General features: G+C 37.9%; 1 protein-coding gene across 1 annotated transcript in view; it reads left to right on the forward strand.

Annotated features, from left to right (window-relative positions):
- Positions 1-22,687, forward strand: part of SNTG2 (syntrophin gamma 2) — a 185,131-nt gene that overhangs the window by 90,284 nt on the left and 72,160 nt on the right. The window contains exon 11 of the mRNA XM_035889921.1: positions 13,152-13,279. Coding sequence (XP_035745814.1) covers positions 13,152-13,279 — 128 coding nt within the window. The remainder of the gene's footprint in view (positions 1-13,151; positions 13,280-22,687) is intronic.

The raw sequence follows: 22,687 nt of genomic DNA on the forward strand, positions 1-22,687 counted from the left end.
ATTTTCTGTGTGTTCATGTAATTTAAGAACTCTAATTTAATTTTGATAGTGTATGTTTAGTTTAGTTGGTTAAATGAAACTAAACAGGCACTTAAAATTTTCTAAATTGCTTTAAAATGTTTTTTTTCCTTGGTGGCTTTGTTTCATCTGTTAAATTAAAAAGTTTTTAAAAAAGACGTTTCCTACTTCATCACCAAGTGCAGTTTTTAAAAAAGAAAAAATACAGATGCTCAGCTCTTGGTGTGACCAGTAAGATGCTAAATCTTTAATGTCTGTAGTAGTCCTGGTTCCAGAGTGAGAGAATGATATGACTCAATCCCAAGTGTGTAAAGGCCAAAAGGGAAGAGAATCCAAGACAGGGGGGTGGACACCCTGCTATTGAGAGTAAAAGCCATTCTGATAGATACTTTAGTGGAGTGTGTCACCAGACCATTGAATTGAGATTGAATTGATGCCCTACATCTGAAAGCGTCAATAGATTTATCTTTTTAATGTACCTGTAGTGTCTTCCAATTCAGTATAAACACACTATTGATAGTTCTTAAGTTTTATTTTATTCTTCATTTTCTTCATCCTGTATCTCACTTCAAAGAAGAAAAGTTTCAGGATTTCAGACCAATACCTTTCCTATTAGAATAGTTTAGCATGTGATACCAATAGACTCTGCCAACTCTTGATCTGAAAATCCATAATTTTCTCACGGAATATGAAAGCAATGTAACTTTAAATTGACTTCCAATTCAGTGTATCATTTAGTAATGTAGGTGCATAAAATGTAGTTAATGTAATAAATAACAAAAAATAGCTCAGAGGTACAGTGCTGGTTACTCTCATGAAAGTAATCTTCACCATGTCTTCCATTTATTTGCTAAAGAGAAACTTGAAATAGATGAACACAGCAGCTACACCTAAATATTTTGGACTGTTGCTGTGCTGAGGACCTTTATGAAATGAGATAAACACAATGCATGTAAGTGTACTCCCTTTTCTCAGTTAATAAAATATGAAGTGACTGTCCCCTTTCCACCTACAGTAAAAAATATTCCAAATTTTCTATTCCTGATTACACCTCTCAGAAATCATAGTAATAGAAGAAAGCCTATTAAATAACACCTTCCTACTCCACTACTATAGAATTATTAAGGAATTTTTTTGATATTGAGTATTGAAATTGTTTATTTTAGATTTAGCTGCTCAAAATTACCATGTTTTTCTAGTTCTGATTGAGTTGAGAGTTGATTGGGACTTTCACTATGACATTAATGAAGTGAATAAAGGTATCTTTAAAAGTCTTATCTTTTAGTTGTATTGATCCCCACTGTCACTGCTAATCCTTTCAGCAGACTTATTGCTTCTGGTATTTAACATTTGATTGATCAGGTTGGTCATTTCTTCTGCATAGAAATTAAACGTGTTTAATTTCCCAGTAAAGTTTAAGTCAAATATTGTTTTAGGATTTAATTTTTTTAACTTAGAGCCTTAACGAAAGCTGGTGAAAGGAAATATGGCATTAAAAACACAAAGAAAGTCTTACTAACTGCTAAGTAAATGAACACTGAACAATATTTGCTGCTTTATGACATCTAGTACTATTTTTTGAAGTATTCACTTGAAACACTGAAAATTAATCTGATATTCACACATTGTCAAAGAAGGTGGTTTCAATTTTTTAAGTGGGGCTGGCCTAAATACAAGTCTGTTTCCACTGGAAAAGAAGTCAAAGACCAAGAAAGGTCAGATAAAAGATTATGGCTTTGTTCTTTATCTTTCAGAAAAAAGTGCAGCAGGATCACAACAGAACTAATATGCCAAGTAGGAAACAGTAACCTGCATGGTTTCATTTTTTAATTATACGTATTTTTTCCCATACACAGCCCTTCCATGCAAATGCATTGTTTCTTACGGTTCTTATGAGTCTGTTCATTTTAGTTTGCAGCAGAAGCAAAAAGAAAATAGCTTAGGAGATAAAGCCCAATTTATTACTTTTTTAATAATTTCTGATAGAAAATGGGATTTTTTTCTTTATTCTTATGTTTCCTTTTTTTTTATTACACTTGTGATTAAAATATTTTGAGTCCCTTTGCTTACTTGATGGATTGAAGGGAGCAATTCATCTGACTAGTAACCAGGAATCTGCTGTAGGAAGAGTTGTATTGCTCTATAGGTTGTACCGAGTGCATTGAGTATCTTTCATTTGCACAGACAGAAAAAGGAGGTTTGGGAAGCGATGTTATTTATTAATGAATGATGCTCTTCTGTTTGGCCTGTGATACTCAGGAGTGCAGAATGAGAGCTGTGGAGGAATTAAATTTGCTTTTGATTCTTGGACAAAATAATCTCTCTTTTTTCTCTTATTATCTGTTCTCCTGCCTATGACTACAAAGGTGCAAAATGGACTACTGCAGGTCAGAGCTAGATAGTAAAGAGAAGTTAGAAATTTGAAACTCTGTTGTATGAGTAAACGAAATCATGACCATTCCTCACCTGTTGCCAACAAGGTGAACAGAAAGAGCAGCTGTCTTTCATGTGTATTAGCAGGGAGTATCAGAAGTCCTTGGTTAGAGGGAAATACATGTGGGAGCATTCATGAGGTTGAAGACTAAATGAGGAAGATGAAGTGTTAGAAAAAATCAAAGCAAGCTTTTTTCTTTTTCTTTTTTTGTTTTTAAAGTAGACTAGATGCATCTACTCTTGCCCCAGTTAGTGTTTGGTTACTGTTCCAAATACCAGGCCCTGGTAATGATCAGAGTGGAAACAGAGAGGCATACAGTGATGACCTGTTTTTAGATTTGATGTTATCATAGATTAACTCCAGCAGTTCAGGTGCTTGCTATCAATGGCTTATAGTGAAAAATGATAGTAAAACTGAGGCAATAAGTTCTCTCACAAAACTGCATCCACTGTTGCTCCACAAGTTGCTGCAAGAAATTGACACTTACTGAGCACCTGGTTAGTGACACAAGCAGGAATCACGGCTCAGAACTATCCTGAGGGATGTGCAGACTGCATAGAGTTCAAAGAATTTCCCTAACCTTGAGCTAATTTTTCTAAGCAAGGGTAGCACACCCCATTTGGGGGTATGAAAGACTGCCAAAATTTGTCTGTAACAGCTGAAGTTTGGGTACACTTGCATTTACAGTGTAACACCATACTAATCTCAATATTATCTTTTGTTCTACTCTTTTCCTTATATACCTTTAATGTTGGGGTTTGATTTCTGATTGCTGTTATAGTTTGGAAAGAGTCATAATTACTTCCTGCTTTTTGTGCTGAGATTTAATATAAACTACTCTGGCCCCTGTCCCCTACCGCCCAAAGGAAGAATATATCTGGAAAGGTGTTCCAGGCAAGGTTGTTGAGGTTACTCAGGAACCAATTACATACTAGCCCGAGGGAAACAAATTAAAGGAAAAGGTGCAAGATTCTGTCAAATAGTCCATATGTATTCTCTAAAAATATCTTAGTCGGGCTTGTACCTTATTGGCTCATTAAAAAAATAATAATGTAATAGCACCTAGCAGCACAGCTGTAATGAAATATTCATTAATATTTCCATTGTAAATCACTTCTAGAGAAACTTATGTAATTGAAAGGTTTTTAATTTGTTCCTTACCAGTAGGATAGTAATCCCATTGATTTAAATGTATAGCTGCTGCAGTGAATAAGGCAGTGTAAGTCCCTAACACGTATTGCTATACACACTCTCCATGTGAACACCACATATAGGTGCTCAGTGTCTGCAAAACCATCCATTAATTAAACAGCATTAAATATCTTCATGAGCAGACATTAATCTTCAAAACCATGCATGTGATGCAGCATTAGAATTAAAACAGTGTTTCTTTTCTGTGATAGAAAGGAGGGGTAGTATCATTGTTCCGCATGCTGTTTCACCTTCCTCCCGTTCAAACAAACAATGCCTGACAATTAAAATAATGTAGACTAGAGCTGTGTAATTAAAAGTTGCTGCTTTCACTGAATTTTAAAGACATCGAATTACTTGTCCAAATCGTTACTTTGTCTGGAAGAGCTTGTATCCTGTATAGAAGCCTTTATCTATTAAATTATTTGGTTATGCATACTTTACCAGGTAATTACTGTCTCCTTAAAGCTGTCACAGAATTGTGCACCTGCATCTAAGAATTCCATTAAAAATAAATAAACACAGACCCACTCCTGAATTGATTGTGCATCAAAGGAATGCACAGGTATTTTGATATCGTCATTAAATCCCTCTGAATTCTGAGACAAGTCGAACGCTCTAATTGACTCCTATTTACAGTAGATATCTCAATAATGTGTTTCTTTAGCTGGGCATCACAAGAGTTTCACTCATGTCTCTACTCCTGGCTGAACACTTGTTAATTGTGTTGTTCCACGATTAAGGTAAGCTAATGAAAGACTCTTTTCCTGCTAAATGGATCAGTCTCATTTTCTTCCACAACCAGTCTACAGCCTCTGTTTCCTGTCAGTCCCTGCAATAAGTATTAGCAAATGCTCAGCCATATATTGGTCAGATCAGTTCATTGACCCACTGAAAGCTAATCCTACCTATATATGTATAAATACATATATTATATATACACACAAGATATACATATGTTTCAGTCACAGACCTGACTATGGAGAGAGCTCATCCAGTTCACTGTGAGCTGAATGGTTGCCGGTGCTGTTGCAAGAAATTTGTAACTCAAATTCTCTTCCTCCAAAATCAGTGTAACACAAATCTGCCTACTTTGAAAAGCATATTATATTGAGGGCTTTCTTTTGAGTATGCTGTGATATTTTTATTAATGGTGTTTTGCCGAGATGCACCCCAGTTTCCACCAAAAAGATGTTAAGATAGTATTTACTAACCTAGAAGTTTTTACCAAAATCCATTAAAATTTGTTGGCCGAAGTTTTCAGTTATAGATTAAGCCATTTTTTTTGTATTTCAGAGTTCAAGGACCATCTGGACAATGCTCTTAGTCATACAATTTAGTTTTAGGTAGTCCTGCGAGGGGCAGGGACTTGGACTCAGTGATCCTGATGGTTCACTTCCAGCTTGAGATATTCTATGATTTCAACCTCAGAGTTGTTTTAACTAGGAAAATATTCAATATATACACATCAAATGCATTAATGTTGCTACAATTTTCATATACATATTTTATAGAGAAATATTTTATATTCTACTCAGAAATTCTCAGCAATGCTCATAAAAGCAGAAATAGCAGAAATACCTTGAGACATAAATAATATCATGATAATCATCTCTTTCTGAACCAGTATCAACAAAGACAAAGGAAAACCAATGGATGTCATCTATCTGGACTTCTGCAAAGCCTTTGACACGGTCCCCCACAACATCCTTCTCTCTAAATTGGAGAGCTATGGATTTGATGGGTGGACTGTTCAGTGGATAAGGAACTGGCTGGATGGTCGCATCCAGAGGGTAGTGGTCAATGGCTCGATGTCCGGATGGAGACCGGTGATGAGTGGTGTCCCTCAGGGGTCCATACTGGGACCAGTGCTGTTTAACGTTTTCATCAATGACTTAGACAGCAAGATTGAGTGCACCCTCAGCAAGTCTGTGGATGACACCAAGCTGAGTGGTGCAGTTGACACACCAGAAGGACGGGATGTCATCCAGAGAGACCTGGACAAGCTGGAGATGTGGGCCTGTGTGAACCTCATGAGGTTCAACAAAGCCAAGTGCAAGGTCCTCCTGCACCTGGGTTGGGGTAACCCCCAGTATCAGTCCAGGCTGGGGGGAATACTGCGTCCAGCTCTGGAGCCCTCAGCACAAGAAGGACATGGACCTTTTGGAGTGGGTCCAGAGGAGGGCTACAAAAATGACCTGAGGGCTGGAGCACCTCTCCTATGAGGACAGGCTGAGAGAGTTGGGCTTGTTCAGCCTGGAGAAAAGAAGGCTGCGGGGAGACCTGATTGCAGCCTTTCAGTACCTAAAGGGGGTCTATAGGAAAGAAAATCTTTTTAGTAGGGCCAGCTGTGACAGGACAAGGGGTAATGGTTTTAAACTAAAACAGGGTAGGTTTAGACTAGATATAAGGAAGACATTCTTTACAATGAGGGTGGTGAAACACTGGCACAGGTTGCCCAGAGATGTAGTGGAGGCCCCATCCCTGGAAGCATTCAAGGCCAGGTTGGATGGGGCTCTGAGCAACCTGATCTAGTTAGCAGTGTCCCTGCTCACTGCAGGGGGGTTGGCCTAGTTGACCTCTAGGGGTCCCTTCCAACTCAAAACACTCTATGATTCTATGATTCTATGATATACATGTGCTTGGTAGAAATACCAACATACAGAATAGGCTCAAGAGTTTAACAAATAATAAATCCTTTAAAGCAAAAAATGGATAAATCCCGAATGATCAGTAAAAGGTTATATTCTTTTCCTAATGGGTATCACACTTGATTCTTATTTCATGGAATGGTAGAATCATAGAATCATTTTGATTGGAAAAGACCTTTAATATCATCAAGTCCAACCATTAACCTAACACTCCAAGTCCACCATTAAACTATGTCCCTAAGCACCACATATGCACATGGGGTCTCAACCACTTCCCTGGGCAGCCAGTTCCAATGCTTGACAACCGTTCTGGTGAACAAATTTTTCTTGATATGCAATCTGAACCTCCCCTGGTGCAATTTGAGGCCATTTCCTCTCATCCTATTGCTTATTACTTGGAAGAAGACATCAACCCCCACCTCGCTACACCCTCCTGTCAGGTAGTTGTAGAGGATGATAAGGTCTCCCCTCAGCCTCCTCCAGACTAAACAACTCCAGTTCCCTCAGCCGCTCCTCACAGGACTTGTGCTCCAGACCCCTCACCAGCTTCGTTGCCCTTCTCTGGACACACTCCAGCACCTCAATGTCTTTCTTGTAGTGAGGGACCCAAAACTGAACACAGCATTTGAGGTGTGGCCTCATCAGTGCTGAATACAGGGGCATGATCACTTCCCTCATCCTGCTGGCCACACTATTTCTGATACAAGCCAGGACTTGGCCACCTGGGCACACTGCTGGCTCATATTCAGCTGGCTGTCAATCAACACCACCAGGCCCTTTTCTGCTGTGCAGCTTTCCAATGCCTGTAGCGTTGCATGGTGTTGTTGTGACCCAAGTGCAGGACCCGGCACTTGGCCTTGTTGAACCTCATACAATTGGCCTCGGCCCATCAATCCAGCCTGTCCAGATCCCTTTGTAAAGCCTTCCTGCCCTCTGACAGATCAACACTCCTGCACAATTTGGTGTCGTCTGCAAACTTACTGTGGGTGCACTCAATCCCCTTGTCCAGATCATCGATAAATATGTTAAATAGAGCTGGTCCCAATACTGTGCCCTAGGTGAACACCACTCATGACCAGCTGCAAACTGGATTTAACTCCATTCACCACAAAGCTTTGGTCTTGGCCATCCAGCCAGTTTTTTACCTAGCAAAGAGTACGCCTGTCCAAGCCATGAGCAGCCAGTTTCTCAAGCAGAATGCTGTGGGAAATGGTGTCAAAAACTTTACTAAAGTCTAGGTATACAACATGCACAGTCTTTCCCTCATCCACTAAACAAGTCCCCTTGTCATAGAAGGAGATCAGGTTGGTCACACAGGACCTGCCTTTCATGAACCCATGCTGACTGGGCCTGATCACCTGATTGTCCTGTAAATGCCATGTAATGGCCCTCAAGAATATCTGCTCCGTAACCTTCCCCAGCACCAAGATCAGACTAACAGGCCTGTAGTTCCCCAGATCTTCTTTCTGGCCCTTGTAGATGGTTACCACATTTGCTAACCTTTTATTTCCTTTTAGATTGTTTTACCTTTCAATCTTCACCAAAATAACAATTAATTAAATTTTTTAATTCATCTAAATAAAAATAAATTAATTTAAAGTTAAGTTTACAAGTGTATATCTTACTAATCTTTTGAAACCCTCAAACATGCAATTTAGCAAATAACCGCAGAAATTAAGGAGTTTTGATAGAAAATCAAACTCTTACAGAACAAAGGTAAGTCTTCTGTCTTTCTGCAAACCAGATAGTATTTTTAATATGAGGTGATAAGTATATTTCAAAGCAAGTTTAAGCATGCTGATCAATATGACCCTGCATATTTCTGACTCCGAAAGTGAATTAACCCAGCTTCAACCTGCCTGAAGCTCACGTTTAACAAAAAAGCTTTATGTCAACCTAAAATATCACTGTGACTGCTTTCAAGGTGCAACCCTAGCAGAAACTGCAAATTAAATTACTAGGGACAATTCAGAAACACTTCCTTCTGAGGACATGACATTTTTTTGCAGAGATTTAGAATCACTTACAGTCTAAAAAAAAGTAAGGTAAAATAACTGAGTTTCCCAAGCTCTGCAAATCGTATGTCACAAAAAGATGAAAAATTGACAATCCCAGCCAGCTGTGATCTTTTGCCTTCCTTCTTATGTTCTTAGTGGAAACTTAATTATAGAGACATATCTGATTACGTCTCTCACTTAGTGGAGGACTTTTGGGACTCATTCTACTTATGGGAAGACTTCTTGGTTGCCCCATAATGAGTTATTATGTAGTTGTTCAAAAAAGCAATAAAGCACTTGCCTACATGTCCTCCACAGGGCAATGTTTGCTAATGGAATACAGAATCAGACCCTTCTCCAGGTCAACAGTACACAGTTGTCCCAGGTGGGCAGTGATAATGTGTCATTACAACCTGATCCCTGTTCAGTGTTCTGTCAAAAATGAGGTTTTTGTGTTCAGTCCATTTCTTAATGGACAGGTGTTACAAACAAATTGGCATTAATTGGCAACATTGTTGGTCTCAGCAGAAAGCCAAAGGTGTGGAATGAACCAGAGGATAAAAGGTGCTTTGGCAGAACGGTGTGGAGAGTTTTCAACACGAGCAGCAGCAGCTGCTCAGTAGACAGACGGCTTGAAGGTCAGCCAGCTCAGTGCGCTGGGTCGGACTACCTAGCCAAATAGCTTGTCCCCAGCAGGTGCCCTCAAGAGAATACAAGAATAAAAGAAATATGTAAATTATTTATAGGGTGTATTTCCTGCACCTCCAATGATTTCTGGCATAGGGGGTTCCTGAGCTAGTTTGTTACATGGAAAAATACATTCTTTGTTTTTATGCTATTGTGTGTTACCTCTAATCAATACCCCTGCTTCTTACATGGAAAGGGCAAGTGAACCACTGTTTCCTAATCCCTTTCTCTTTTATTATGTTTTTACATACCTTTGTCATACAATCCCCTCGCTGCTTCTTTTCCACTCTAATGAATCTTTGTTACTTAATCATTATTTGCACGGAAACCATTCCATTCCTTTCAACATCTGCTTTTCCCACAACAGCAAGATCTTATTTTTGAGTGTTAATCGCCTGTTCATATCCCATTACAGTATGGGGAAAGTTAATATTGTCATTCCTCATGTGCATTACTATACGTTTATCTACTGTATTTTTAGAAGTCCTTTTATCTCTCAGTCAATCAGTATCATGAGCTCCTTCTGCAGCTGTTTGCAGTTTGGTTTTCTTTATATCGTTCTTCGTTACTTGTTGTGCGTAATAAACTTGGTCAGTCTGGTGTTCACCATCTTGTCAAGATCACTAAGCAATATTCTAAACAGCGTATGTAGCTGTGAGGGTCCTCTGATAGTGCCCCTCCACAGTGAGAACTGGTGCTTACCTGCTGTGTTTGGCTTGCTGTATTTTAGCAAATTATTAATTTGTGTGAGGATTTTGCCTTCTTTCACAGCAAATTAGTTAAGAAAATTTTGTGAGGGACAAAAGGTTTTTGGAAACCCAAGTATGCCTTAGCAATTGTTTCTTTCGTATTAATTAACAGTTTTAGTCAACTCTAAAAGATTTGTGAGGCATGACCTCTGTTTGCAAAAGTTGTATTTACTTGCTTCTTCCCCAGTTTTTTATTTTTATCAATGTGTTTAGAAGGGGGTACATTAAAGAATCTGTCTCAGCTTAAAGTGTTAATACATATAGGGCAAACTGAACAAAGTTAACTGCTGGTCCTATGATAGTATTTTGTTTCTGTGCAATGGTCTTACGGCCATATATATATATATATATATATATTCTCTTTAGTCCTCAAGAAGATGAAGAGGGGTCAGTCCACCTTTCTGCTCTACCATAAACTGGTCAGTAGAATATGGCTTAGGAAGAAACAGACATTTGAAACTTGAACCAGTTTGACCTCTTCATATCCTTTCCCTGTTCTTGGTCATTAATGTTCAGATGATGCAATAGGGTTTCTGTAAGTATGAGTAGTCCAGAACTGGGGGGAAAAAATAAATTACTCTTTCTAGCGTGCTTTTCAAAACTAAAAACTTTGAAATTGTCTGAAGAAGCCACATTTTCTTTACAAATTTACATCAGTTGTAGCAGTTTAGCATTTTGGCAAGAATATTTCTGTACTGTTGGATCATAACTTTGGGGTTAATAGATTTTGACCAACAGGTTTTGGCCCCTTTTTCCTCTTCAATTCATGAATCTAATGAATAGCTTTGATGTAGATTTTCTAAAATTCTGATCTTTACTTACATTGAGATATTCTTTCTTTACACTAGTATCCTACTAAAGCATTTGATTGAAGTGTAACGGACCAAACAGAAGCATTGAATTGCCAGAGTGACCCACTCATGAATTTTTTTTCTGCCAGAAGTTCTTAAAATGCTTAGAATATTACAGAATATTGTTCAACAGCCTGCTAAAAAACGTAAAGATAATAGTCCACAAGAAAAAGACAGGGTTTTATGTTTAAATTGTCTAGATGTTTTCTGTATCTTGCGAGTTGAGAGAATGGGAACAATAGGTGAAGGTGCTTCAGGAATTTTTATGTTCCTTTATTTTCTGATTCTTGGATTTAAATTCAGTGATCATATTCAAGCATTTATGTCTGACTGTAATAAGCTACCTTCTGCTTTATTCTTAGACATTACACTTTCCAGACAGGCACATTAGATTATGTTGATCATTTTCAACTTCAGATTGCATGTCGTTCTTTCAGTTATTTTAATTTGTACAGAATTCTAAAATATGCATCAGATTCTTCACTACGATATTATTAAATTTATACTAAGCTTTAGAGACACCTTAACCTTTTGTGGCTAATTCTATAAAACAGAATTAGTCTACGGACTTGATTATGAAATATTCATACTGCAACAGCACCAGATCTCAATCAAATGGAATCTGGATTGTTCTAGGGATTGCAAATACTCGAAATGAAATTCCTTTCCCCAAAGAGATTGCAGTCTAAAAGATTCTGTAGTGTTACCAACTCCAGCCAAATTTTTTGTTTACTAGAAAAGTGACCCTCAATCGCTAACTCTCAGTCATCCTGTTAGAATGTGACACTCACTATTTTGATTTCTTTAAAGAAGTAAACTGTAAGAAAGAGCTTGGGGGAGGGGGGGAGGGAGGGGGAATTAACCCTAAATCCTTACAAGCAAGAAAAAGAAATAGAACAATTCCCAGAATGCTCTTTGTTCTGAGTAAGTTTCATGGCTTTTGAACACCTGGGCATGACAGAGTTGAAGCTGGGTCATTCTGTGGTTTGTTTGCTTTTGTAAGTACTACTCGGTGCGTATTTACAGCCTGTATAAAAATAACCAGCTTTCAACTCCCTTCTCTACTGGAAAGTTCTCTGTACAACCTGGGATGAATAATTTTGGTTCAGAGACAGCACAAATGCCTAACTTTGATCTAAATATCTATGTTTGTGAATCCTTCTCAGCTGCCTCTCTGTAAATAGCATTGCTGTCTTTGTAAAAGAGTGAAATGCTCAGCTGTCATGGTAGTGCAGAGGTATAAGACCAATAAAAACTTTTCAATTTATCATTTTTATGCATTCTATAAGAACGTCCTAGGTTGTTCTATTGTTTATTTAATAAGCATTTTTTAAGCTTATAATCATGCTCATAAATCTGGCTTGGTACACTGCGCAGTGGTTTCCAGCATTTTCTAATCTGTTTTAATTTAATTGATTTTTGCCTGTAAACGCTATTTTAAAATCATTTGCAAACAAAACAAGCTACCATCTTTTTTTTGACAATTTTGGCATAGTTCTGTATTTTCAGCCTTTGGTACAATGATGTAAACCTATGCATATTCTTTCACAAGGAACAAACTGCATATTGTGCAAGTGTATATCGACTAAGATGTGTATCTATCTGTAGTTTCCTGCATGTTTTAGTGCTAGTGGTTCTGTGAGAACTTTTAAAATTTCATAGATATTTTCTTTTTATCATGTTCCATTCTTGGTGTCTTCATGCACTATTTGGTTGCAATACTTACGATGCTAGATATATGAGCAAGCTGAACAGTATGCATATAAGCTCTAGTTTAGGTTTGAGTAGACCCTTTTATCAATAGCTATATATCCAAGCTAATTCCCCTAACTTAATTTGCATTTGCACACATTTGATTTAAGGTTATTTTCTTTTGTATGCCATAGTTACATGAAATGAGTAGGTTGTAAAATTATATATTTTCACTATTCTGATATCTTGTCATCCTCTACTGCTTACATAGTATCAACAATCTTGCCTTTCTAGCAGAAGCATTTGAAGGAAGACTTCAAAGATGAACTTCCAAAATTCATCAGTCCATATATGGATAGTGATAACACAGAAAACAGAATTTTAAACCTACTATTAAATAGCATTATGGATAAAAGTCACAATGCACAAATAAGAAACCTGTATTATATAATGTAGTCTTTACATTAGGATATTGTGTCTTTTTCTCTGATGATTGTCTGAGACATGTAGAAGAGTTGCACAGACCAAATTAATTTAAACCAAAAATGTATTTTATGTTGCATTTAGAGAAAATTCACAACATTTATGACTAAAAATTATTTTATTTTTATTGGCAGTTATAAATATTAATAAAAACATAAATATTTTTAATGTTAAGGCAATACTGAAATTAAGTCACAAGCATGATATCAACATAACTAGCATTCCTTTCTACATGAATGCTTCTTTTTATTTATCTACTAAATCCAGAGTTTCTTGAATAGTTTTATTGCTATGATTATTCAGTTCTGAGACAAGCAGAGTCAGAGATGCATATGCATTTTTTTTTCACTATATTGTCTGATAAACTGCACTTACTGATTCTCATTTATTCTGTGCAGGCTCCATCATCACCTTCTTCACCCATAGCTAATGAACCAAAATATGAGAAGCGCTGGCTAGACACCCTATCAGTTCCCCTGTCAATGGCTCGAATCTCGAGGTACAAAGCTGGAACAGATAAATTAAGGTTTGTAATCTAAAAGGGGGAGCTAGCTGTACCTAATATTTTGCTGTGAAGTGTTGGAAATATAAGAATTCTTTGATTGGAGATATGAAAATCTTCTTATTAAAAACTATGCAGTCCATCTTCTCTTGAGATTAATGGTGATTACCAAAGATAAAGTAAAAAAAAAGGATAATAAATACAGCTGCTACAAATACATTTCTGTAATCTGTTGTATCTTGGGAATTCAGTTAGCATCAGCAGCTACTACGGAGATTAGGCTTGGCATTACTTGAGTTATTTTTTAAGGTACTACATTTCAGTCCATATTGCTAATAGAATACTTCTATATTCCTAAATTCTAATATTGTTAACTAACTGTCCTTTTACTTTACAAATGATAAAATAGTTCACAATCATCATGACTATGCTACATATCACTGTCATCTAGAAACTCAAAAAGAGATCTTGGCAAAGTGCATGGTACAAAATACTGTATTTTTGATTGTAGAATCTTTTTGCATCTCAGATGCCTAAGTAATGGTTCATATTGTAGCTCTGGAATAAAATGTCAGAGATGATTGTCCTGGACTTCAGGAAAGATGAAAGCAAGAGTGAAGTTTAATAAAGCTTCAGTAAATAATGTGCTTGAGAAAGATTTAACACATCGCAGCATGCATCAGTTTTTTTCTGCAAACCATTCTGCGTGGTATGACTGCTTCAAATCTACCAGTAGTTGTGGTCCAAGTAGTCCACAGTTATTCATATGTATGAGAACAGGAGTTCATTCACTGTTGTTATTTTCCACTTTCTTTATGGGTTGCCCTGTATTTGTTTGCTTCTAATTCTTGTTACTGAGAGAATTGGAATCTCTATTGAAGCATCAACTATACAGGTAGAATCATAGAATCATAGAATCATAGAATGTTTAGGGTTGGAAGGGACCACTAGTGGTCATCTAGTCCAACCGCCCTGCAGTGAGCAGGGACACTGCTAACTAGATCAGATTGCTCAGAGCCCCATCCAACCTGGCCTTGAATGTTTCCAGGGATGGGGCCTCCACTACCTCTCTGGGCAACCTGTTCCAGTGTTTTACCACTCTTATTGTAAAAAATTTCTTCCTTACCTCTAGCCTGAACCTACCCTGTTCTAGTTTAAAACCATTTCCCCTTGTCCTAACACAGCTGGCCCTATGAAAAAGACGTTCCCCATCTTTCCTATAGGCCCCCTTTAGGTACTGGAAGGCCGCAATCAGGTCTCCCCGTAGCCTCCTTTTCTCCAGACTGAACAAGCCCAACTCTCTCAGCCTGTCCTCATAGGAGAGGTGCTCCAGCCCTCGGATCATTTTTGTAGCCCTCCTCTGGACCCGTTCCAACAGTTCCATGTCCTTCTTGTGCTGAGGGCTCCAGAGCTGGACGCAGTACTCCAGGTGAGGTCTCACCAGAGCTGAGTAGAGGGGCAGAATCACCTCCCTCGACCTGCTAGCCACACTCCTCCTGATGCAGCCCAGAGTACGGTTGGCCTTCTGGGCTGCCAGCGCACATTGCCGGCTCATGTCTAGCTTTTCATCCATCAGTACCCCCAGGTCCCTCTCGGCAGGGCTGCTCTCGACCCTTTCTTCCCCCAGCCTGTATTGATACGGGGGATTACCCCAACTCAGGTGCAGGACCTTGCACTTGGCCTTGTTGAACCTCATGAGGTTCACACAGGCCCACCTCTCCAGCCTGTCCAGGTCTCTTTGGATGACATCCCTTCCTTCTGGTGTGTCAACCTCACCACTCAGCTTGGTGTCATCCGCAAACAGGTACCAGGAGGTACCAGAAATTCATATGTATACATTTCTTGATCTATGCCAGGTTTGTTATCTGTTTCCTGAAAATGACCTGAAAAACATTATTTTTCTAGTAGGGCAGTTATGCTGCTTTTAACTTAGAGCAATTAGTCTCCTAAATCAGTTGGCAACTCCTCTCCCAGACTTTGTATTAAAATATCACAGGTGAATAATAATAAATTGTCTGGAAGTTGTAGGTTCTTCCACAGTCTATCTGAACTCTTACTTCCATTTTATTTAGTCTCTCATCACTTCCTCCACCACTTTCTTCCTTCGTTAATTGACCAGCTCATGTGGTCCAACCCTTCCCAGTCCGTCACAGGCCTCCAATCATTCAAGGCTTAGAAGTTCTGTGAATTAAATGAGCAAATGTCTGTGTGCACATTTATGTGTCAGCTCATCATCAATGTATCATCAGTGTTCTTAAATTTAAAGGATAAGTGGAAGAAGATATAACATCTAAACCTCTGAGTTCAGTTATCACACTGACAGTTTGAAGCAGTTTCACTCCTGTTTGGTGCACTCTATGCATTAGATGGAGAATTGCCAAGGGATTCCAGTTCCCAAAAGTCTTCCTATTCTCTCTGGAGAGGGGTGGGGGACTGAGTGGCAGTGTGGATGCTTAACTGCTGGCCCAGGGTCAGCTCAACACAGATATATTTTTATTGCAAGGATTGAGGAGTTTAGCACTTTCAGTTTCAGTCTTGGAGACTTGCTCCTATATATATTTAGTATGCACAGAACTCCTTTATTACTGTTTTTTTTTTTCTTTTTGTTGTGAACACTCTAAAGGAAGATGAAATTGTTCCATAAAGCCTATCACCATCCCATGATACTTTAGTTCTACTAAATGCTTCTTGCTTGTTTTGGTAAACCAACAAGAATATCTATCTGAGTATTAAATACCACCTTGAGATTAACTGTGGATAAGGTGTTTCCCATGTTCTTACTAAAGGTGTTTATTTTTGCCTGAGGGATACCAGACTACTCTTATCTTATTCTCTCCTCCTCTGAAATAATGTACGTATTCTTGCTATTATCCCACTTGTATCCTTTCTTTTACATTTCCCCATGTTTGTAGAAGCATAAATTCCAATATTTGTCTTCAGTAATTGCTCTCTAAAATCAAGTGTCTGCTTTGCATGAAATAAAACCTACAAGCAATTACAAGTATAAATGGTGACATCAGTCTAGATAATAATATTCCTTTCAACCATACCTACACATCTCTGCTCCCTTTCACATTTCAGTCACCAGTCTAAAGTCATTTGAAAGAGTCCAGGACAATCCCTCTGAATGTATCATGGATCCTGCTGACTAATTTGCTAATTCTGCCATTCTCTGAATATTTACTTGAATCACAGAATCATAGAATATCAGGTTGGAAGAGACATCAAGGATCATCTGGTCCAACCTTTCTTGGCAAAAGCACAGTCTAGACCATCTTAAAAGTGTCCAGCGTTGATGAATCCACCACTTCCCTGGGGAGGTTATTCCAATGGCTGATTGTTCTCATTGTGAAAAAATTTTCCTCTTGTGTCCAATTGGAATCTCCCCAGGACTAACTTGCACCCATTACCCCTCATCTTTTCCACATGACTCCTTGTAAAAAGGGAGTCTCTATCCTCTTTGTAGCCACCCTTTAAATACTGGAACATGGTGATAAAGTCTCCCCGAGCCTTCTTTTCTCAAGGCTGAACAACCTAGTTCTCTCAGCCTTTCCTGATATAGCAGGCTTCCCAGTCCTTTGATCATCTTTGTGGCCCTCCTCTGGACCCTCTCCAGCCTGTCTGCAGCTTTTTTGTATAGTGGGGACCAAAACTGAACACAGTATTCCAGGTGTGGCCTGTCAAGTGCTGAGTAGATGGGGATAAGTGACTTCTTTATCTCTGCTGGTGATGCCCTTGTTGATGCAACCCAGCATCCTGTTGGCTTGCTTTGCCACAGCAGCACACTGTTCACTCATATTGCGCATGTTGTCCACAAGGATCCCCAGGTCCCTTTCCATAGAGCTCCTCCCTAGTCAGGTAGCACTCGCACTCCTGGATTTTTTTTTTTTCCCATGTGCAAGACCTTACATTTGTCTTTGTTGAACTTCATAAAGTTCTTGTTAGCCCACTCTTCCAGCCTATCCAGGTCTTCCTGCAGGGTGGGTCTCCTTTCCGAAGTGTCCACTTCTCCACTCAGTTTGATATCATCAGCAAACTTCATCAGAGTACACTTGATTCCATCATCGAGATCACTTATGAAGATATTAAACAACATTGGGCCCAATATCAATCCCTGGGGAACCCCACCTGTGACAGGTTGCCAGTTTGAAAAGGAGCTATTTATCACCCCCCACCTGGGTGCCACATGTCAGCCAGTTACTCACCAACTTGTCTAGGCTGTAATGCATCAGTTTCTCTGGGAGGAAGCTGTGGGAAACTGTATTGAAAGCTTTGGAGAAATCCTGGTTGACAATGTCCACCATTCACCCCACATAAACCAAGCAAGTTACTTTGTCATAGAAGACAATCAGGTTTGTCAAGCATAATTTGCACTTGGTGAATCCGTGCTGGCTTTTTTTTTTTTTTTTTCTGTATTTCATCCTTCTGACCTTTTGTCTCCCCTGTGTTCTTTGTCATAACTTTGGTCTGTTGCAATGCTTCATTATATATTTTCCTCTAAGTTATCTCAGTTGGTCTTGAGAAGGCGCACTGGCACCAGAACAGCCAGATTACTTTTCAAGTCTGTGTTGTTGAAGTATTTGAACTATCTTCTATAGTGTCTCATACACAGCTGTGTGCCTTCTCTTCAGCTAGATGGACTGTATGAAATACCTTTCCCCCTACTCCCTACCTGAATTAAATTCAGAGAGGTCTGTATCATTCTTCCCATCAAAATTGTCTATATCCCTTTGGCTTTTGACATTCCCTTGTAACTATGCAAAATGTTATGGCTTGGGAAAGGTTACAGAAGCCTGTATGATTATTTTACTGTCTAACCACTTACATGTAATGCACAGTCTGCTTTCTTCAATCCTTCTTTTCCCTGATAGAAAAACAGCTTTTTCACTTGTGAAATTCTTACAGTTGCCTACAGCAGACATCACATACTTTTGTTACTAAATCTATCACAGATTGATTGTTTTAATATATAGTATTTTATATTCTATGTATAGTATCTGTAAGTCCAAATGCTCTTGCTGTTCTGATTTGGTAAGCTGCTGTCAGCCAGTCTGGGTGGCCCCTCTGACCTCATTCATGTTTCTTCTCCATGATATTGAAGATTGTTTCATATTTTCAGCATTCTTTTTCTGGTGGTGTAAATAACCTCCAACTTTCATATAACCTTAGGAACAACAAAAAGATTGTCTGTCATAAGGTCAAACAGAGTCTGATATGTTACTGAAGGACATCTTTTGTTGCCTTTATTTTAAAAAATACAGTGTATGACAATGTATGACATGTCAGCATCTTGCTCAATATTTTTGACCATTTTTCCATTACAAACATATAGCTAGAGTTGTCTGTCAGACTGTGGTATAGTTTTAATTGGTTGAGATCAAATCTAGTCTAGTCTAATTAGATTAGGCTATATTACTTTGGTTTTAGTTAAACTATGTGGCTTAAATTCCTCAGTACTTCATTTGAATTTTCCAGTAACTTTGGCAAGAAAGGACATACTTCTAGCTCTTGTGTCGTGAGATGGCCAGCAACACCTGCACCTGTTTGATTGTTATTCTTTTTTCATTATAAGCAAAAGGAGTCCCCTTTGACTTTTCATTTCACTTGGCTTTTCGTTTTATTTTTCCCAGGAAGTCTCAAGACTTGTGACTTAATGACACTAGAGTGTATTTTTCATGTATTTTAGATTTTGTGTGCACCATCAGTATTAACAGAAACAAGGGAGAATGGGATAGATTTTTTTTTTCCTTATATATGAAGAAGAATGAATGAAAATACTGCAGAATGGGACTGTGAAATGTGTTCAACCGTATCACAAAACAAAAGCAAAGAAATCCCCCAGAATATGTTAAAGAAAAAATAAGAAATGTCATAGATGTTCTTCCTCTTTGCAGTGCAGGATGTTTCCAATTATATCTTCAGAAGGTATGAACATGGAAGAGAAGCACTGTATTAACTACCAAAATCACCTTTAATTAGTATATTTCATATTGTTGATATGATTGGAGTCTATCTGAATATTTCTATGCAGCATCCTGATTAGTCTTTTTGATCACTTATTAATTCAGTAGCTTTTTTATTCACTTGCCTTTATAATATAGCACCACTACTTCTATCATTCTCCACAATGTAATTTTTCTCTGTAAGATGTAAGGTAATATATACAGTGAGAACACTGTTCCTGTGAATACTCTTAATTGCTAGCTGGTAATGGAAACATTTTTTGACTGTTGAGGATAGAGTTGGTCACTAAATGTGATGAAAGTTTAACAGAGAAATAATGAGATCAGTAAGTCTTTCTCATGCAAAGGAATTTGTAGTTCATGGCATAGTATAGAATGCTTTTATTTTTAAGATAGAAAAGTAAAGATAGGTAGTTAGTAGAAGTTGTTCATTCATTATAATCTTTCATTTTTCCTATGGAATGTCTAAAACCTTATTTGGAAAAAATGTGTAGATAAGAATTTTCAGTCCTTACAGCAGATACTGAAAGTACTATATAATCATTTCTATTTGCTTTGTTGACTGGAGCTTTAAGTGAAGGTACAATAGCTATAACCTCTTGAACATTATGAGTTTAGAGACTGAAAAAAAAAATTGCTTATCAGGAAGATGGAAATTAAATTGAGGAAATGAGTGGACTGGAAGTGATTCCAGCCCAGTAGCTATGAGCCCATGTAGCTATGATCCCAATTACAAAACAACTGAATTAGATTTAGGTATTAATTTCTATTTCTTGGTATTCTGGCCATTCCAATTACTACAGAGTATTTTGTGATTTTTTTTTTTAATTGGCTCACTGGTTTCTTAACACAATCTTTCTGAAGGATTCTATTTTCCATTTAAACATCTCAGTAAGTTAACAAAATGCCTTTAATTAGATAAACAAATTGGAAAGTAAGAAATGGAATAAACTGTGTTGAGAAAAGTATAGAAATTAAACACAGTCTCTCTGAGTTACAAAAACTGAATAAGTATTTGCTCACCGTTTTCAGTAACAATTATGTTGAACATGAAGGTAAGAAGAACAAGTATGTACCTGAAAGATATCAGAATCAAACTGTTTTGGAGCAGTAGGATGGGAGGCAGTGACAGAGAGATTAAGGTCTGATAAAAGGTAAGATGAAAAAGAAAGTATAGGTTTGGAACGATATTATTAACATGGTGCCTTAAGGGCTATTTGACTGATGATGCAGAAAACTAATTAAAATCATTGGTGACACAGAATCAGCATCATCAGTATAGAAGGGGAGCACAGTATGTTATGAAAAGATCAAACTGTTGGAAATGGGATGTACAAGGTGCAGGGGGATGACATTAAGGATTCTTACTACAACAGGAAAACCTATGAAATAGTTTTTCATGGGAGCCTAGAGGAGCCTTTTGGTAGGTGGCAGCAGAGGAAGTCAGAGACTGGGTACAGTAGTTAGGCAGAGAATAGTTCTGAAACACTGCTGTCCTGCAGACTTATGAAGGAGAAATAGATATTTTAGAGTATAGCCAGGGAAACACTTTCCACAAGTAAGAAGCATTAAAACCATTACACAAACACTGCTAATGCCCCATCTAGTATCTATGTACAGTTCTGGTTATTCAAATTAAAACAGAACATTTTCTATTGGAAATTTTACTTTCTCAAAAGGTATTGCACTGTCTCTTGCTGTTCTTATTTTTAGCTGTAGTATTTTAGGATTTGGCAATTGAGGTTTCCTTTGGCACTTAAGGAATTTCAACTTTTTTTTTTTTTTTCCATTCTGCATAGAGTTGGAAAGTGATACTCATTTCCAATGGGATTTAGACCTGATAGCCTTGTAATAAAATTGATATATTTCACTGTGGGCAATGTTTTGTGATTTCTACCACGTGTATTGATTTTTTTTTTACTATAGTTACAAAGTACTAAAGCTAGCTTAGCATCTGCCTGTATGGGAGTCCATTCTGTAATTTTTGTACTGAACCTGATGAGCTTTGGAGCACTCAAAGCACTGTATTATCTCTTTAGGAATACGAGGCATGGGACAATGTATTGGGTTTTACTACATCGTTCAGGTGATACATAAAAAGAACAAGCCAGTGGATTTCTTTAAAAAACTGTGCTATATACAGTTTTTTTAAGGACTGTCTGAAGACTGCTATGTGTGTTTTTCTTTAAAAGCATCATTAAATAAATGTTTCCAGTATGTTTTTCACAATTCTGCTCAAACAGCAAGACATTCTGGAAATCAGTTGCAAGGGATTAGGTAAATTCAGGCTACAGAATAAAATCTGCTCAACAGAATGTAAACAGAAAGATTACCCAAGAAGGGACCAGGCATTGTGCAGATCTCTCCACAATAAGACACTGACTTACCCTTGGCTAGAATAAGCTGCTACATTAGAGAAAAATCAAGGTATAGGCTGGAAAAAAGAAGCTAGACAGGAGCTGTGATACACAGAATAAAAGATCAGTACTGAATGTTGATTCTTAAAGATTAGCACCTATTTGGTACCTGTTCCTTATGTGAGATGTGACCTAAAATGTTTTGGCCAGAAATTAGACATACTTTTGGATGCAATATACTTGCATTCTAAAAGTGTATCAAAAATCAGTGACATGAAAACTAAGGAAATTGCTCTTTCTTTGTGCTCTAGGGCAATATATTCACATGCTTAAATGCATCCTTTTAATTCTGCACAGTAGCACGAAGCCAACATAAGGAGAGTGACCTGGTTTATTTTTGAATCTTCATCCTCACAATATTTAGCTTCTGGTTTTAAAATCTGCACTGCAACTAAGTGCATGGGCAAGAAGGAAGCAATTTCAATTTTTTCAGGATGTGTGTACTCAGGAGCCGTTTCCACTTTCCCCCAAAGATGATGTGGTGCTCTGGAAAACTGATGTGACACCTCTTCACTCTTGTTTATTCTAGTAAATAGCATCCCTTAAAAGACAGAATGGTGGATCCCACCATGGCATATTGCCAGCAAGCAGAGGAAAAGGCAACATAAATCCTGTCCCCTGCAAAATATTATTACTCTCAGGGAATTGTTCATGTTAATATTACCACTGAGTTCAAAGGATTGTTACTTCTTGTTTGTTTGTTTCTGGAGAAGTTGAGACTTATTTTGTCTTTTCTTCTGCTTGCTGACAAAATACTAAATTCTAATCCACCAGGATTAGCTCAGCAAGACTCTACCCCCACATGTCTTCAACAAATGCCTCAGGATAAATAGCCCTGAGTTTCAGCAGCAGACCTGCTTGCTTGCCACTAACTTTGACACCAAAAAAAAAAAAAAAATTCTGGAGCGAGCTGAGTACATTGAAGCCTGTGATGCCCATTACTTAGTTTTATCACTGTTATTTTACAAAATACCTATTTGTTCAAGAAATACCTATCTTCAGTGGAGTGTTATGGGGAAAAAAACCACCTGATTTGCATTGTGTTATCAGTA

Source organism: Egretta garzetta, unplaced genomic scaffold, assembly GCF_000687185.1.
Source record: "Egretta garzetta isolate BGI_Z169 unplaced genomic scaffold, ASM68718v1 scaffold62, whole genome shotgun sequence".
NCBI lineage: Eukaryota > Metazoa > Chordata > Aves > Pelecaniformes > Ardeidae > Egretta > Egretta garzetta.